Genomic DNA, 19553 nt, shown 5'->3' with positions numbered 1-19553 from the left:
CATCTAACACACTAGTGTTACTAAAAGGTGCTCAGTACGTATTTGTTAGATGAATGAAGAGGGAGAGGGTAGCAAGATTTTCACTGAATTAAACATAGTTACTGAAAACCATTTTAAGAAAAATAAACTTTGATTTTTATTTTCTCTATTATGAAAATAGGAAAAAAACACTACTTATCCCACATGTCACATTGTGTGCTATGCTAAGTCGCTTCAGTCATGTCTGACTTTGTGACCCCATAGGCCCCATGTAGCCTGCCAGGCTCCTCTGTCCATGGGATTTTCCAGGCAAGAATACTGGAGTAGGTTGCCATTTCCTTCTCCAGGGGATCTTCCTGACCCAGGGATCTAACCCATGTCTCTTACGTCTCCTGCATTGGCAGGTGGGTTCTTTATCACTAGTGCCACCTGGGAAGTCACACTGAATAGACTGAATAGATATGGAGATACTCTGGAGTAAAAAGCACTATTCAAGTCCATGGGCTAATGATAATAAAGCACAGGCTTCCTACCTGTTGAGTTTGGGGAGTCATTGTACATTCTTTTCATGGAATCCAGGCCCTGCAGATGCTATGTATGAAAATGTGTCCACCTCTAGGGGGCTTCTTTCCACCCACCAAGGATCTCTCCAAATCACCCAACAGGAACCAGTGCTAGGATAGAGTGCCTGCCCAGGCTACATAAGGGCTGTTAGGGATCAAAAATTATGGTTTCCATTACCTTTATTTATTTCCCCCATGGGAATAACTGAGTTAAATCGAGTGAGCACAAAAGATTTGAGAAGAGTCTCCTTTAGACTTTGAGCATAGAGCCCAAATACTGTTTCCCATACTTCTCCAAGTTTCCATTCCCTGTTACTCACATAGGAGCCCCCCTCCCCACCAGTCAGCAAGGAAGCCAGATTTTTCCAGTGGGAGGAATTGGAAGGGGGGTGCAGATGTTCCACGTCAGTACATTTCAAGGACAGGTCCAACCTGTTTAGCCTTTAACTCATAAACTTGCCTTTTCTTCTCAATATACCATGATCCAGCCCCAGGCCACCCAGGCTCCCTCCAACCCCCAGTCCCTTAGGGGAAACAAGGTCCTTGCTGGCTGAATTTCACATGCAATTCCCAAGTTACAATGAACACTGCTCTCCTCATGGCCACCTGACACCAGAGCGGTTGCTCAACCCTCCCTCATTCCCATGCCTGCAGGGCTGGAATTAACTTGGTTCCCTGGGCCCCTGACTAAGTCAACTATTTCCCAAGGTGCCCTTCTGCTTTCTACTGCTCTTGATTGATTTCATCCCGAGTTTCTACTCCCTTCCTCCAGCTTGAGTTTTCTATATCCTTGAGGATTCTCCCCTTGCCTGTCATACTCAAGTTGACTGTTTTCTCATAATGCCCCTCCCCACACCTGGCCCAGGCTTTTGTTTGGATTCAGAAGTGGTCCTTTACCTATCAGCAACTGGCAATCACCAAACACACACAGTTTCCTGAAATCACCTCAGTGTCCCCTGCCAAGAGGATCTCATTCCGGTACACACAGAACAGGGCAGATGCCTATAGAAAAAAATCAGGCAAGATACAAATATTACCAAGTTTTCCAAAGAGAGTGGTTTTCAGCAAAATAGCTTGAACTGGGAATGGCTAATCAAATCATAATCCATGAAAATCTACTCAAGGGCATTTTACAACACTTTCCTAGGAGCATATTTTTTGTATACGGACCTTATTCAGCATTCTCTGAGAATACAAGTGTCAGAACTTTATACATTGGGCTTATTTCTAGGCCTGACCACATTTTTTAAGCAGGGGGAAATGTTACCAGTTCAGAAAACCAAGAAATGTGTTGACGTTTGATTTATTCTGCATGAAACTTGCTCCTTTTTCTAGTTTGGAGGTTAAGCAGGGGGACAGAAAGGACAACCACATTGATATTAATACCTATCCCCTTCCCTACCCCCACCTGCTACCTTGAAACCTAGCGGGTCTCATAAATAAGCTGATGTGCCAGGCAGGGGCCATTGTAAGTAGTACACGAATCAAGTGAGAAAGAAAGGAAACTTAGGAAGGCTCAGAGGGCCCTTAGTGGGGTGCTGGGCACATTGTGAGCACACAGTCAATGTCAGAGGTGCGGAGGAGGAGGAAGGAGAAGTGATACGGAACCAATGGCCAGATGACCTTGGACTCTACTGGAAAGAAGGGGTCTGACAGCCAGTGTCTCTTTGCCCAGGCACTCTGCCTTTCTAGCCGTGGCCCCTCAGGTTGAGCAGCTGAGACTTTGTTCCCAAACCCACAGGTGTTCAGTCCTGCACACCTGGATGGAATGTGGTTCTCGCCTTCCTGCAGTTACTGAGTTGCTCTGAGGGAAATGCTGTACATTTTTTCAAAGGGAGCCTGCACTTATATTTGCTCACGGTGAATTTTAAAAATTCAGAAGATGATGAGCTTGTTGACTAACTAAATATGTCTATTTGGATCCATTTGTGGCCCCCTCCCAGGCAGATGCCTCCCCCTCCGGTGGCTGTGGGCTCCAGAAGCAGGGTGGGCAGCGGGGTATGAAAATGTGTGTCTCCGGTCTTCTTGGACCCAAAACTTATTTACAGAGCACAGAATTTACAGTCAAAAAGGGTCTTTGTTTTTTTAAACAGATGTGGGCAAATCCTAGATACTCTCTATATATGCAAACCTCCTTTCCAACAGTTATGAAAGGACATTCTAAACTTTAAATGAGAACCCTGTTGGCGAAGCTCCACCCAAACATCGCATTGAGAGGAAGGAGATCACATAAGAAGTGCCACCTTTGGGACCTGAAATCTCCCCAGTAATGCTGTGACTCCAGAAGTAGGCAAGGGTCCTTGTTATGGCCCTGGCTCACTTCCCCACCGCTGTTCATCTCACGTCAAAGCATAAGCTGGTAACGTACACCGAGGGATGGAATTCGACCCAGGGTCAGGTCAACTTGAACAGTTCTGCACAGAAGTCCAACTTTAAATTCTACCCTCTGTGGAACCAGTCCCCTCCTGCAGCTGCTCACTCCCAGCTGCCCAGCCAGCTGCCACCAGGCCAAAATTACCCCTACCTCGGGGTCCTCTCCACATACTGCCTAGGGCTCATATGCTGATCCATTAGCTGGAATTGCCCACAGTGGAAGTCAGCTCTGATTTTCACTAATATATATATATATATATATATATATATATATATATATATATATATATTTTAACTATAAAAGGGCAACTTAGAGATACCCCTCACCCTCAGCATATGTGGAATGAGATAATACAAAAGCTTGCTGAGTCAAACCCCAAGAACCAAATCGAGCCAGAGATGATGTGAATGTGGAACCAATCAAAAGTTTCCTGGCTTAGAAAGGCCTGGCTTAATGGTTCTCTTTAAAATATTTTTAAAATTTTCAATCACGTAGGATGGAATCCTCACACTCTTTTTCCAGATCCTTGTTGGTGGTGGTGGGTTTTTTCTCTTTTCAAGATGTTGAGCCTGTTTCTATGTGTCATTAGCAGAATTTGTGGGCAACAGGAGACTGGGTGTGACATTGAGGCTGGGAGTCCCAGGCAGCAAGAGGTCGAGAATCAAGGATTCAGGATCAAATCACTGTTGCTTCTGTAGTGAGAGGTTGCCACCCAGGCAATTAAGTGTATATTAATTTTCCAGCAATGTAGTTTGAAAATCAGCACATCAAATAAAATATTTCACACCCAGGAAAGGCCAAATGCACATTCCTGCATGTGTGTCCTTAAGTGGTATTTTTATGGAAGGAAACTTTATTTGAAACAAATGTCAGAACAGAAGTTGAGCTTATGAAAGGCACTGAGAAACCATGGCACAGAAGGTTTTAGGACATCACCGGTAAAAAGCATAATCCTCCACCTCAGTGCCTTGCACAGTCGTCACGCACATACGATGCTCGGATGGTCCACCTGTGTGTACAGGTGTCCTCACTCACTTGCACATTGTTCACAGCAAAACCTGGTAGTCAGGCTGCTTGTGTATGAGACATGGAAGTGGATGGCGGATGGGTCATCTGGCCCCCCAACTGCTCATCCTCAGGACAAGAAGGGATCTCACAATGCTGGATGAGATTCTATCTGCACATCCCTGTATGAACAAGGAAATTAAGCTGTTTTCTTACACAGCTGAGAGATTCCGGTGCTCCAAAGTGGAGAGCTTCAATCCACCACCACACTTCTGTCTGGTGTCTTGGAGGGGGTGTGATGGGTATTTGCCGGTAACCTGTGCCTGAGGAAGGAGAAGATTAGGGTTGGCCTTGGTCCCCTGACTGGGCAGGCCTCTGCGATTGAGAGATGTTGCGGGTGCATCATCAGGAAAAGGTTGCCACAAATCTCATTTCTGTCTCAGCCTTCCCGGATGCCTGCCCACCGCCTCTTTTTTTTCATTCATTTGTACATACATTCCTCAAGTATTTACCGAACACCTATTTCAGGCATAAGCCTGGGCTCGCCAGGGCAGGAGTGTACAGAAGACGCTTGTTTTCTCCTCTCCCTCTCAATAGGTCTTCTCTCCTTCTCTCTCTCCCCATAATTCAAGTGGTAACAGGGGTGGATGGAGGAATATCCAAAATTCATCCCTGTTGGAGACATCCTTGCCAGGAATTTCCAGCAACCCCCTAGGGAGAGTGGCAGATTGATGAGAGTCCAGCTGGGACTCACAAGGGGGTGGAGGGAAGTGGGGGTGAAAGGAAACCCACAGCCAGGCTGTCTGCCCAAGCCCTGGCTATAGGTCTCGTTTATCAGGCACTTGCTCTGTGCCAGGCTCTGGTTGTGCCATCTCTCCTACCTCATTCAACCCTCCAACCCAAGAGGCAGTTTTTATACCTGGGCCTGTTTCTTTATGAGGAAACTAAGGCCAGGAGGGGGAAGTGACTTGCCCAAGGTCACCCAGCTAGGAAGCAACATAGCCCCAGTTCAAGCTTAGGTCTATTTCCAATGCCCAGGCATTTAAAAAACTCAGAATGTGGTTTAGATGTCAGCATTAAAATAGTTTTGAAAGTATAGCATTAGTCGCTCAGTCGTGTCCGACTCTTTGAGACCCCATGGACTGTAGCTTTCCAGGCTCCTCTGTCCATGGAACTCTCCAGGCAAGAATACTGGAGTGGGTTGCCAGTGGAACTTCCCGACCCAGAGACTGAACCCAGGTCTCCTGCATTACAGGCAGATTCTTTACCATCTGAGCCACCAGGGAAGTAGTTTAGGACCTTCTAAAAGGTTCTATGAGCCCTGTTTATCTGCCTAGTTTACTTTAGTTTTTGTATTCAAGAATCATGATTTTAGGGGACTCCCTGGAGGTCCAGTGGCTAAGACTCAGCACTTTCACTGCTGTGGGCCTGGGTTGAATCCCTAGTCAGGAGACTAAAATCCTACAAACCTTGTGCCACGGCCAAAAAAAAAAGGAATGGTTTTTAATAATAGCTCCCATTTATTGAGCACTTACATGTCAGGAACTATACTAAGCACTTTTACACTCATTGGTTTCATTTACTCCTCACAACAACCCTAGGAAGTATTGTTGTTGTTGTTACTATCCTTATTTTACAAATGAGGAAAGCAACACTTAGAGGAGTAACAAATGAGGAAAGCAACACTTAGAGGAGTAACAAATGAGGAAAGCAACACTTAGTAAGCCCAGGGTTACTCAGCATGTAAAAACTGAGCACCGTTTTATACCAGGTTTCTCTGACACAACAAAGCCACTTAGCTGCTAGAGTATCATCTTGCCTTGAGCCCTCTATGATATTATTTTGAAGAGTCTTTCCTCAGACTTTCTTCTCACCCTTTCCCTGTCCATATAAATCTCACCCATTTCTGTCCTGTAAGTGAGCTACATCACTGTCTCCTCTATAATCTCCTCTCCAAGACCACTTGTTATTCCCAATGCCCAATCAGCCTAGACGTCCCAAGCATGTATCCATATAGGAGGAATCATAACCAGGACATTACTAGCACCAAATTTTTAGTCACCTTTATAGATAAGCTCATGGAATCTTCAGAAGACAAAGTAAAACCGTAAATTCTTATATTTAGAAATAACAAATACTACTTAAAAACTTGATTTTTTAAAAAATGCCTCCTAGTTTGATGATCCCTCACCAGCAAAATCTCTCAAATGAAGGGGAAAATCCCCCTTCCTGAAAATCAGTTTATTTTATAAACAATGATAAGGTGGCCCTTTCGAAAGTGTTGCTTAATTAGAGATTCAGAATTGGAACACACATTCCTAGTGATGTGTCCTAAATGACCATATACCTTGAGAAGGACAATCCTTCCTATTTCTTTCATCTGCTCCTTCCCCCTGGTTTTGTAGCACAAACACCAGGGCAGCTACCATTTTGTGCCAAGAGTTTGTCTTTCCATTTTCCAAGGGAGCAAAGAACAAGGAATATCTCCCTTATCTCCCAATCCCCTGGATGGGGTCGTGCCCTTTGAGGACTTACTCTATTTCAGCCTCTACCTCTAGGCAGTCAGAAAAATAACTCTGAACTACCCAGAGAATGAGCACCTGCTTCAGTGACTGTCCCAACGTGAACACACTAATCCCTGGGTTTAGGAGAGGGTCGCCTTCCATGCAAAATGGCCAGGCTCTACTGCTGGGTCGGCCCTGCTGGTTTTAATAGCTCTGTCTTGATTTCTAACAGCTGGGGGCCACAGTTGTTCAGTTCTTATTGTGAGCTACTGCATGGCTCAAACAATGTAAGATTCTTCATGAGGAGTCTGAGAGAATGCCAGATGGTAGTATTAGGGGAAACCAGCTCAGTTCCTTTCTCCAACATCTCAACCTAGTGCCTTTGACCAGGAACCAAGAACATCCCATCCCCACTGCTTTCTTAACGCTGACCACGTGGGCTTTTTTTAAAGTGAGTACTAAAATGTTTCTGGAAGCTCAACTTTTATGAGGGCACTGGGGCTGCCCAGCAAGTTATTTAGAACATGGAGCCAATGTGAAGTCCCTTTCAGTGGTCTGTTCTCTTCCCCCTCCCATCCAAGCCCTGCACATAGCTTCACAAACATCCAAGCCTGGTAAACATACCCCAGCATTCCTTTTAAAGACATGATGAAATCAGAAAGAGACACAATCTCTGTCCTCAGGGTGGAAGCAGGACCATGTGATTCCCCACTTCTGTAACAAATGCAAGAGTTTGAGAAAGTGCGGTACCTTTTATCCAGTCATAGAGATCTTGAGGCTTGAGCTTGCAGGCCATTCTTCAGAGTTGCGGTTGCCATATTTGGTGGCTTTCTACAGAAGTTATGCCCATTTCCCTTGTCAAAAATGGATGGGGAAGGCCTGAATATACAGCATGTCCTAAGGTGCATTATACTCTGGGTCACCATGCAGCGCATGGAATAAATGTGTTCCGTTGAAATCAGGAATGACAGCTTGGTCTTAAGAAGTCAAAACTACAAGGAGTGATCAGTGACCTCGAATTATCTTCTCTGAGCACTTCTGAATTTCTGTCTCTCATTTATTGCTTTTTCTCTCAATTCCCTCTGTTTGAAAAGCTATTAATTTCCTCACCTTCCCATCTGTCATCACCCCATAAATAATCTATGCCTCTTTTTGTAATGTCCTCTTTGTCAGACACCTGCCCTGTATTATTTTCCTAGCACTGGCAAATACTAGAGAGAAAACTCTGGAAGCTCCATGCTTATGGCAGATGCTTCCAATCCTGTTTTTGCCACTTACTAGCTTTGTGTCTTTAGTGAGTTCCCGAATATATCTGAGCCTCAACTTCTTCTTCTGTAAAATGGGGCCATTACTAAGAGTACCTCCCACACAGGGTTGCTGTGAGGATTCAGTGAGATACAGCAAGTAAAGCCTCTTAACACAGTGTCTCAGTAAATGTTTGTTTCCTTCCTTCCTTCTTCAGAGGAATTTCAGTTTCTCCACCAGATGAACAGCCTTGGGTGGACTCAGTTTCCTTGTTCCCATAACTTAGGAATACAAAGAAAACTTTAAAAAGTGACAGTGGAAACACAAATGACACGTTCAGCCTCTGTCTAACAGGTCTGCCGTCTTCAGCCTGTGAATACTCTGTTCTTCCTCTTGTCATTTTCAAACCTGGGGCTATTCTGTAAAGTTTGGTCTCTGCCCCTCACTGCCATTTGCCCTCTTAGAGCTTCTCTCAGCTTTTCGCAGCTGTGGGAAGTTGCTCCCAGAGGCCCTCTGTTCCTTTTGTTTGCTCTGCTCCCTTGGCTGAGTTTGAGGGTCAATTCTTCTCCCTCTCCTAAACAACACAGCCGCCAGCACTGACGCAGAGTTCGCCACGTATCTTGAAGCAGTGGTCCATAGGTCAAGTCACTGCAGGACTTTCCCTTCCTTGCCACAATGATTTGCTCACTATAGTATCTTCCAATTTTGTATCTGGCGTAAAGGCGAAGAGAAACCAGGCAGGCTCCTGGGAAGGCCCAAGGCCTAGAGTCTCCACCCTTCTGGGCCCCCATTTCCACAGTTTTAACATGTGATGTTTGCTTTTGAGGACCTTACAGGATTGCTGCAAGGATCAACGGAGATAACGAGAGAACACACTCTATGGGAGGGGTGTCTCTATACACAGAAAGATAGCCAAACTAAAGAAAAAAGCAGAGATTTATTGCCACATGTGACTCATATATATTGAAACAAACTTCCAAAAATCCTAGGATTCTGTAATTGCTTAGAACATTGCAAAAAAGCACAAAAAGAGTCGGGGGGGGGGGGGTTGTTGTTTCCCCCACTCCTTTCTAGGTTGAATAGAGAATATTTAGACTTTTGAGCACTTGCCCTGTAGCTATGACGCTAGTTCCAAGGAGCAGAGCCCCAACCGTTCCGTTCAGTGCAGGAAGTTTGTAAAGAGAACCCCCAGTGTGAGACTTTCAGAAGTTGTGCTGCTTGAAAAGGTCAAGTCAGCCCCCCATCATTTAGAGCTACACAGTAAGCCCCATTCTGATGGCTACATTGTGACTCACCCTCCCTTCTCCCCTGGCACCTTATCCTTGTCACTGCCACCAATATCAGCAAGGGCCAGTCACAACAAAAACCTGGCTGAAGACTCAGGTCCCTGTGAGGCTGTATTGTGTAGTCCTGTATATATCAGGAAGATGTATGTAAATAACTGCATACTGTGTGTGTGTGTGTGTGTGTGTGTGTGTGTATTCTCTCCTGCCTGTATTCATAATATATGCACTAATTATGACCACATTATAATACATGATTATGAACACATTATGAATTATGATCATATATTACAAACACACACATGGGAACACACATGCGGCATTTGGTGATAGAGCCTTCAAGACACTGTAATCTAACCTCCCACATAGGACAGGAATTCCCTCTCCAGCCATCCTGACAAGTGACCACCCAGACTCTACCAGAAGGCCTGCAGAGAACCAAGGAAGCTTAGTTCTACAACAGACTTCTCTGTGCATTTTTGGACAACTTTTAAAGTTAGAAAAAGCCTTCCTGATGTTACACTAAAATCTCTCTCCCTCCCTCCTTTCACTCTCTTGCGGCATCCAGTACCACCAGCAGCTTTAGACAGTACCTTTAGACAGGCTCCTTTCTTTATAACTTCCTGTCTCCAATCCTGGTTAGTTAGCATCTTCCTAATCCCAAGGGGAATTTAACGTTGTAACAAGACAAAGAGTCAGAATGTTCATCCTTTCAAACTCTTATCTCAGGAAGGAGGCATGTGTGTCTGTTCAATTTGTTGGAAAAATATATTTATTAGTTTCCTAAGGCTGCTGTACAAAGTAGCCCAAACTGGGAGGCTTAAAACAACAAAAATATATTCTCTCACAGTTCTGGAAGCTAGAAGTCCAAGATCAAAATGTCATCAGGGCCATGCTCTCTCTCTGATGGCTCTAGGAGAGGATCCTTCATTGCCTCTTCTAGTTTCTGATGTTTGATGAAAATCCTGGGCCTTCTTTGGCTTGTAAATGCATCGCTCCAGTCATGTGGCTGTCTTCTCCCTGTGACTTCACATCATCTTCCCTCTGTGTCCAAATTTCCCCTTTTAGTAAGAGCATCAGTCATATTGGATTAGAGCCCACCCTAATGATCTCATTTTAATTTCATTATCTCTATAAAGACCCTATTTCCAAATAAGGTTACATTCTGGGGTACTGGGGGTGAGGAATTCAACATATGAATATGAGGGGACATAATTCCACATGTATATGTGTGTATATATATATATACACACATATACATTTATAGGTAAATGATGTAAGTTCAACAGCTTGGCCCTTGAGAAATCTTTCAGAAAAGAGGCCTTTGTTCTTAGTTAAGGGGAAGATAGATTTTCAGGAGTAGAGACCCTCCTCTTTTTGTTGTTAATATATATTTTAATAGTATTATATACCACATATGTATATATTATCAGATATAATAATGTAACAGGTTAGCCTAACATTATATGTTATATATTTACTTTTAAATATATATACATTATAATAGACAGATGATGAACACAGGTTCAACATATCATGTATCTATTTTAATGAAAGACTAATTGCATAGAGAAGGTACCAAGCCAACACTCTGTCTTAAGTTTTTCAACATTTCTGGGATAAGGACCTATCATACCAAAAGTCAAATTTTTGTTATATAAAAGTTACAGATGGCAGAGGTGGAGAGTGATATCTACCAGTGAAATACAATAGCACATGTGGAGATGGGGTCAACTTCAAAGCATTCTAGGGGAGCACTCAGGCTGGGGGCACTGAAACAAAACCTGGAGTTTGCCTGGATCTCTCTCAGTCTAGAGTTGGTGGAGTGGATTGAGCGACTCTGGCCCAGAGTGAGCCAAGGGTCAGCTTGCGCTGGGGAAGACTTAATCCATCTTGCCTCTGATTTTTCAGAAACCTCTGGTGCTTTTTGATTTCCACCTCTGTGCTCAGAACTGACAGTGGACATGTAGATGAGCTATAAGGAGGAACAGACATCCAGCCCATGTTTTGGTTCCTCCTTGTAGCTAAGGGAATCCATCCATGGGCGACTTAGGAGATCTGTGTCCACTGGCTTCAGTCAACCCAGTGGTTCCAGGAAGCCCCTTCTAGGCACCCAGCACTCTTCAGTACCTTGTGGACCTGAGACTTCCAGTTCTGATGATACTGTGTCTCTCAGTTGCCTGACTTGGTCTGGGTGGTCTTAAGAATTTCTTCTCTCCTCCCATGTAAAGCCAGACCAGAGAAGGTTGCACCTATCTTCTGTGTAGAGGTTGACTTCATTCACTTATCTGATACCATCAGAGTGGGGGTAGCCTGTGAATCTCCCATTACATCTAGGCATGCTGATACTTGTTGCTTGGTTGCTTAATAGCAGGAAGGAGGACAGTGACCCGGGTCGGGGAGTTAGTGCACAGAGTGCTGGCTCATTTGGAGTGGCTGGCTAGGAGCTAATCGAGAGGGCAGTGGGTACAGTTGGCCTGGGCTGACATACAGCCCTTGGCATCAGTAAGCTCAGTAGATAGGCAGGTGGATAAGTGGGCAGGACTCTTGATGTGGGCCCCACACTTTCTACCAAGAAAATTTTCACTGTTGCCCCAGGACTTCAAGGAGGAGTTTGGGGAATGAGTGGAGGAGAGATTTAGCCAGTAACAAGGTTCAGGCCTTTAGGAGTTGGATAAGCAGGCACAGGGGAAGATGGTAATTTCTGGTGGTTCCTTCATTCTTTTATCCAATAACTATGTACTGAGTATTTACCATGTACCAGACACTATAGTAGATCAAGACTCAGCTCCCTAAGGAATTTACAGCCCAAGCATTAAGGGGTGGGAAAAAATAGTAAGGATCATGGCAACAGCAGGAAATAGATTTGGGTTTTCCTTTCTTCTTAATGTGTGTGTCTGTGTATTCGTCCATTTGTCCATCTGTGTGTGCCTGTATATGTGTGTGAGAGAAAGAGAGAGGGAGAAAAGGATTTGTTTTTCCTACAATGTCCTGGCCTCAGGGCAATGCCTCTTTACCTATTCCAATATGCAGGCAAGCCTCCCAAGCTATAGGCTCCCTAACAATGGGCAACAGCTTTCCTACCAAAGAAACCTTTTCTAAACCCTTTCTCCCTCTCGGGAGCCAAGGGATGGTGAATGGCCTCAGTCAGGGTGTACACACGTGGACCAAGTGGCCACATTCTGGGTGGGGGCACACACAAGGTAGCTTTGGGTTTGGGAGAGCCACATATTAGTCAAGTCAGGTAAAAATCAGCCAAACAGTCTGTAGTCAACTGTGGTTTGATTTGGACTTAAGCCATCCTTCAGCTGGGGCCGTAGACGTGCACCTCACTTTAAGAAAACCTGTACCCAAAAATCCCAATTTTGAAAGGGAGAGAGGAATGTGCCTGACCATTTTTGAAAGCCATCTAGAGCCCTTGTTTATTGACACAGGTGTATCAAAGAGGTGGTGAAGCCCTTGAAGGAGCGTCTGATTCAGTCCCCGGCCTTCTGATGGTAACACCCGGAAGTCATCTTGGGCGAAGGAGCCTTTCTCTGGTTTGGGCAGCCTTCCAGAGATGACTGATGGGTTAAAAAGGCGGCTATGCTGCCGCGGACTTGCAACTTCTGCCCAGACACAAACTTACCTTGTCTTTTGAAATGAGAAGGGACTCTGGGGCTTTGTGGCAAAGGGTGTCATTTTCTGAAAAATCAAACTCAAATAAATTATTAAATTAACACATAAACTGGATTAGGGGCACACATTTGGGATTTTCCTTACGTTCTATGGAAATTATGAAATACATCCCTTCGTTCAACTTTAAAAACTGAACTCAGCTTCTCTTCACGAAAGGGAGCGAGTTCCCATAACCTGATATTTGCCATTTCCACCAAAATGCAGCTTTCTATATTTATTGGAAATGCTTATGTTCAGTCAGGGTATGGTTTACCCTTGTTTCATAGGTTTATTATGACTTGATTTCACATCAGACTCCTCACCTTTTAGTAACCAAATTTATGACCCAGCGAAAACTTCTCTCTCTTACAAGGAGCTTGGATTCTTACTTATTTCGCAACCTTTATTTGTGCATGAGATGAACCATGACATTTAAACTATGCTTGATAGCTTAACAGATTATAAGAACAAAACCAGATGGCCCAAACAAAAATAATGCTTTGATTGCCTTCAAATTCAATGTCAAAAATTAAAAACAGCTTTCAAAAAGCCTTGCCCTTTTTTTTTCCAGAAACGACTTTGGATCATATATATTTATATAGACTTTTCTGCTCCCCCCAAAACTAAAAGTATAGAAACTAAAAATTTAACAATGATTATTTTGAGATCAAAGAATGTTTTCTCTTTTTTCTATATCTCCCAGTTTTTCTACAGTTTTTTCCCTCCACTGTTTCCACCTTTAGAATCAGAGAAAAAAAAAAAAACACTTTTAATGATTAGTTTAATTTGAATGAAATCTTTCCTAGGGTTGAGTCAAGGTGTTTTCCTCGGTTGAGAGAATGGACATTGTTAAGCATTAGCAGTTCATAATTCTTCTTCCTCACCAAACAATGAATAATGTGTGGTTACTTTAACAGCTTGCTTCGTGAGGCTAGAAAACGAAACTGGGCCCAGATTTCTTTAGAATGAATGTAAATTCTACCAAAGCAGTAATTTAATTTTCTAACTCACCTTAATGTACCTTCAGCATCATTAATATAATCACAATGCTCACTTTCTTTGAGAGCAGCAAACCAAGTAATTTTTTAAAACTGGGCCTCAATTTTAAAAGGCTCCCAAGCTTTGAGATAGTTGGCTGGGCAAAGTCAACATGTGACTATTTGAATTTCTAAACTAAAGGGTCCACAGAGTGTTAGGATTCTTCTGTTTTTATTTTTTAGAAGGATTTTTATTCCAACTCAGATTCATTTTTCTTCAAATCAGCTGCAAGAGCATGAACAAACTTTGCTGCAAATCAATGCCCTGACAGTTATATTTCCCTGAGATAATTGCATACTGCCTTGGAGTTTCCTTTTCCCCTCTGTTTCCTTTTGTTTTGACAACAAGATTCTGGGAAAACAATATACAAGTGATAACTCTGCTGTCATGAGTATACTGAATTTTAAAAATAAATAACTGTCGACCCCAAAAGCTTCCAGGAGCCTATGGAGTGAATTCTTTTTCCAAACTGTTCTCAAACCAGATGTGGAAATGTTTAGCTAATTCCCCTCCCCATTCCCCATGCAAAGAGTTCATATGTGTCTTTAACGACATCAGAGGCGATGGGGAGGCAAAAGTCCTGTCTGCTTTCAAGGAGATTTGTGTTATACATCTCCATTCGCTCACCAACATCACAAGACTAAGTTGGACTTCAGCTTTTGTCTCTCTTGAAAAGTATCTTTTTTTCCCTGAGATTAAAAATGCTCTGTGTTTAGACCAATATTCAATCTCTTTCTTGTGAGACATTAAGAAATAGAGTTCATATTCCCAGAATGAAACGTTTCTTTTTTTTTAATGTAAAAGATGTATTAAGATTTAGGCTTATTCGGGAATTTTTTTAAAAGGGGAAAGGAGGAAAACTCTTTTGAAAGGACTGATGGAAACTGTGTATGCATAAACCACATTTAGAAAAACAGAAAGCTACTGTACTCTATAGCTGCAAGGAAAGCAAACATTTTGCATCCACGTGTCATTAGCAGCTCTGGATTTGCTAGCCTCTCTATAGTTCAGTTCAGGACTGTAGGTACCAATAGCTGAGCCCTGTTTGGTTATACAAATGCATCGAAACTCATAGATTCTGGGATGTCACAGGGATAATTTGCAGTTTTTCTAACAGTCCAACCTCCTCTAAGAAGCCAGGGTGAGCGTTCCCCTCTCTGCAGTTATTTCTTCCCCAAATCTCAACTCCCTCAGCTCCTGCGATGCTGTGCACAGACCCAACTATGGCTAAAAATAGCTCTCATTTGGCATCCCGCACAGCCCTCTCTTCTCTCACCCCCTTCCCATCGTTAGCCCTTCAACCCTCTTTTTCCTCTGCTCCCCCTCACCCTGTAATCAAAGCCCACCCTCTCCCTCCCCAGTCAAGTCCAAGATCCCATTCTACCAGCACATCTCAGCTGGATGTTAGAAAGGGCTGCTGACTTGATGAATTCACACTGTGTTGTGAATGAGTTATAACCATCCCTTAACTCACACCCACACTCCCACACACACACCCTCTAACTTCCCTGGGAATTGCAGGCATTAGGGAAGGGAGGCTGCCCACTTCTGATGACCTGTGCTCAGCAAAACGGAGCAACTCCCCAAGAGCGGCATTAAGCTAAGCCTTAGCAAGTTCATTAGCAAGTGCCTTCTGCTCTCTCGTGATGTCCCAACTCCTCTCTCTCACCTTAGGGATGCAGCCATTTTTTTTTTCCTTTGGTCACACACAGCTTATGGGATCTTAGTTCCCCAACTAGGGATCGGTCCAGCACCTGCTGCATTGGAGGCACAGAGTCTTAACCTCTGGACCACCAGGGAAGTCCCTAGAGATGCAGTCTTAAACATAGGTCCCACTAACTTCATTTTTCAGTTTTATCTGAGCCCAAGCTATGTTGTCACACACATTTATTGCTCCAGTCTTGTGGCAATCTTGTGGTTACAAGAAAATCAGAGGAAACAAATTCTGTCCTATGCTAAATAAACTCCCAAACTCAGTGATGTTTACTAAACCCCTTCCTTCAAGACTGATTCAGTGAATGTAATTCAAAAAGTTAATATTGGGGGTGAGAGTGAGGTAGTCTAAAATGATTGGTTTGGGGGCAACTGTAATGTTTCTCAGACAATCTGGGCTTTTTATAATTCTCTTTGGATTAACCATGAGAAGGAGGAGAAGGGAAGATAGAAAAGATGTTCAAGGGAAGGAGAAGAAGTGGATGGCTAACTCCCTGGATGAGAACACAGCCTTAAACTTGGTCTCAGTTTTGGGGTTTGAGCAACAAAACTGGAGTGGAAAGATTGTTTCCCTGACCTATTCCAGGAAGTGCTTAAAAGGGAGGTTTTTGCTCAGGGCAAATAGGTCCAGACTGTGAGACGACGTGAAGGAAGGAGGAAAGAGGGGGAGAGAGAGAGAGAGAAGGACACTCCTAAAGCGAGCTCAGGACAAGGTGATCTTCCTGAGACCCAGACAATAGTGCAGCAGTGATGGAGTGATGACCTCAGCTTCCAGAAGCAACCTCAGCAAATACACATCATTCTGGAGCAAGTAGCTTGTTTATTTAGCTGTTGAGTCATTATCCAGGAGCAGCTGGCATCAGAATTGACTTGGTTTTTGTTGTTGCTGTGGTCATCATCACTTTATTTTGTTTGGTTGGTTTGTTGGAGGGGTAAGAAGGTTGAGTGTTCGGTTTGTTGCTGCTGTTGTTTTTGGTTGGTTTTTTCTTTCTTTTTTTGCTTTGGTTTGAAAAACAAACCAAAAAATAGTCTTAAGAGAGACATTTCAGAACAAAGAGGAAAGGAAGGAGCCAGGTAAACCTCTCAGGCTTCTCTTTACACCTCAACATCCTCAAGAGAATAAGGAGTCAGTAACAAGGGAGGGAAAGACAGCGGCACCAATCAGATCAAGTGCTGACATAAAAACAAAACTTTTCATCCAGGCCACAGCAGCTGGCTAGTGGGCTCCTCTGCCATTAAAGAAAACAGCAAATTCATCAGTATCAAAGGAAGATAAAGAGCTGCATTTTTGCAACTGAGAAAGAGGGGAAGAAAGAACTGTCTTAGGATGCTTTTTATTTAGCACAGTGCTGGGCACATAGTAGACACTCAAGAGATCAAATGAGTTCATTTACTCAAGGATTACTTAACTCATCAAGGAACAAAAGTAAAACCCTGCATAGACATTTCCTTTGAAATTTTAGGCACTTTTCTATTTGATTTATTCTATTTTCACTTTTAAAGTTTTAAAATGAAAGCTGAGTTGAACAATATGTGATGATATTCCTGTTCCTTCCTTCTTTCTTCATGTGTACCCCTTCTGAAGCAGTGCTTTAGACACTTGTTCTTAGCATGACTCCTTTTTATTACTCTGCCTGTCACTCTTTAGGAGGTAAAAGCAATAGGACTGGGAAATGGCTAGAAAGCTTCCTATTGAAAAAGAAAATAAATTTAAAAGACCAGTGAAAATAAAAGAATGTCAAGCAAAGCATATGACTCCATGAGGTGCAAGCCATGGCCACAAAGAACACCTTAAGAGATGCCTTGACAATCAATGTGTAAAGTGCAAACCCATGACTTGCTTTCTTCAATATGGGACTTTTGTGTAGTTTTCATGTGTAATATGGATGGGGAAATGTCAAAATAAAACTGTTATGTTTTTATTTCTGCAATTTCACTGTTTTACAAGGTGCCCTGAGGAATATATTAGGGAATCTGTTGGTTTTAATGGCCTATGATGCTACTGCTGGCATTTTTAAAGCATTCATTTGATCCCTTTAAGTGAGCCACTTGTTTGTTGGAAATAAACCACAATTTCTTGCTGGGTTTTCATTTCATTAAATTTGTTGCTAACCAAAAGACGGCAATAGAGAAGAGTTCATTAGTATGGTATAGGGGAGGACATTGGGGCCTTCAGGAGGAAAGTGCTGTCAGCTTGAATTAAACTGTTATTTTCTGTCACCTTATTTAATGTTTGGCATGAAAACAGTTTTGTTTTCTTTTGTGTTGGGGTTGCACACAAAGGAATGCTACTCCTAATCAGTGTAGACTTTCATTGTATATGTGAGGGAGTTGTGTTTTATACCAAAACAACATGGTAAAGTCATTTAAAGAAATTATTGTAGTTATCTAGAAACCCATGAGTTCCAACAATGAAATAAAAATTCAGTTCCCTCTCACAACGATATTTTCCTTTGTTTCTTATTTTTTTTCAGTTTTATTGAGGTATAATAGACAAATAAAATTGGAAGAGATTTAAAGTGTACAACATGTTGATCTGACATATATTTACATTGTGAAAGAATTCCCCCTATTGAGTTAATTAAACACATCCCTCACCTCACATGTTTAGCTTTTTTTCTTTTCAGTGAGAACATTTAAGTTCTACTCTCTTCAATTTTTTTTCCAATGCTTTAAGGATGGCCTCTTTTTTTTTTTTTTTTGGCTGCACTGCATGGCATACGGAATCTTAGTTCCTGGACCAGGAATTGAACCCATGTCCCCTGCAGTGGATGCAAGGAATCTTAACCACTGGACCACCAAGGAAGTCCCTGGCCTTTTGTTTATTTTAAGTGGTCATGTTTGAACTTACCATAAGAAATAAAATTATTTACCTTTTGTGTTTTTGTGTGCTCTAGAACTCCTCACGGGATAGCTTCCTGTTTCCTGAGAGTCGTTACCTGATAAGCTACCAGAATGAAAGTTTTCGAGCTGATCATCCTCACCTCTGTGTTTTCAGCCTGTTCCGCACAAAATCCAATGACTGTACTGTGCTCCACAGACTGGTTCATGGTCACGGTACACCCCTTCATGTTGAACAACGACGTATATGTGCACTTCCATGAGCTACACTTGGGCCTGGGTTGCCCTGCCAACCATGTTCAGCCATATGCCTACCAATTCACCTACCGTGTGACAGAATGTGGTATCAGGGCCAAGGCTATCTCCCAGGACACGGTTCTCTACAGCACCGAGATATACTACACTTCCAAGCGTACCTCATCTAAGTATGTGATTCCAGTGTCATGCACTGCCCCGATATGTTCCCCATGGCTCACAATGGCCTGTTCCAGGAATTTGGCCCCCAATGGAGGGATCACAACCCGAAATGGCGAGACATGCTATGAAGTGTTCACCTTGTCACAATCCAGCCAAAGGCCCAACTGCTATTGTCTGCGTTGTGTCTACAATGAAAGAGGGCAGAGCCGAGCCCCACGTCATCAAGCAGACAAATAGAAGCTCTTATGACCCTCCCATGTGTGCTTTTGAGAAAGAACAACTCATGGTGATTTCATGAATGAGCTTTTTTAAAAAGTTTTTTTGTATATTCTTAGGGAAAAAATAAAATCCTGCTGGCATAGAAATATCAGTTGGGCATTTTTATTTCATAAACACATACAAAGCTTTTACTATGCACCAGACACTCATCTAAGTGCTTTACAAATATGAGTGCCTGGTCCTTTCTCTAAGATGACTTCTCTCTCCTTTAAGGGCCCCCAATGAATCCCTCCATCTGTCTACGCATGTCCCTGAAACTCTACACCACCCAACTTAGCACTTAGCCACATACCTTCTTAGTTTGATCTATCACTTTTCTGTATCACTTTTTGTCCATGGAATGCAGAATTCACACTAGTGATTTATAAACTACCAGTGGTTCTAGGAATCACTCAACTCACATCCCACCAACTAGAAGGTAAACTCCTGAGGCCAAGGGGTAGATCTTATACTCAGTCACAGACCGATAGTACTCTGAAAAGTTGCCCAACTTATGTGATCAGAAATTTTTCAGCCAAGCCTGGCTATCCATTACTGTTCTCAAAGACTTGCAAAGGGAAGATACATCAGTTTATTCAACAGTGAGTTCTCTGGGTCTCTTTTATAAGTGCACTAATCCCATTCATGAAGACTCAATTCTCATGACCTAATTACC

The 19553-nt window shown here is 42.9% G+C and overlaps 1 protein-coding gene across 3 annotated transcripts in view; it reads left to right on the top strand.

Annotated features, from left to right (window-relative positions):
• Nucleotides 1-18944, top strand: part of PLAC1 (placenta enriched 1) — a 198620-nt gene extending 179676 nt beyond the window's left edge. For 2 of the 3 annotated variants that reach the window (XM_061137279.1, XM_061137280.1), the window contains exon 2: nucleotides 18259-18944. In XM_061137279.1, coding sequence (XP_060993262.1) covers nucleotides 18317-18856 — 540 coding nt within the window. In that variant the 5' untranslated portion in view covers nucleotides 18259-18316 and the 3' untranslated portion in view covers nucleotides 18857-18944. Of the gene's footprint in view, nucleotides 1-16320; nucleotides 16436-18258 lie in introns of those variants that run through there. The other variant, XM_061137278.1, reaches the window with a different exon arrangement.
• Nucleotides 18945-19553: the final 609 nt, after the last annotated feature.

The sequence above is a fragment of the Dama dama genome, chromosome X (genome assembly GCF_033118175.1).
Source record: "Dama dama isolate Ldn47 chromosome X, ASM3311817v1, whole genome shotgun sequence".
In the NCBI taxonomy this organism is placed as follows: domain Eukaryota; kingdom Metazoa; phylum Chordata; class Mammalia; order Artiodactyla; family Cervidae; genus Dama; species Dama dama.
This window is presented reverse-complemented; position numbering and strand designations above follow the sequence as displayed.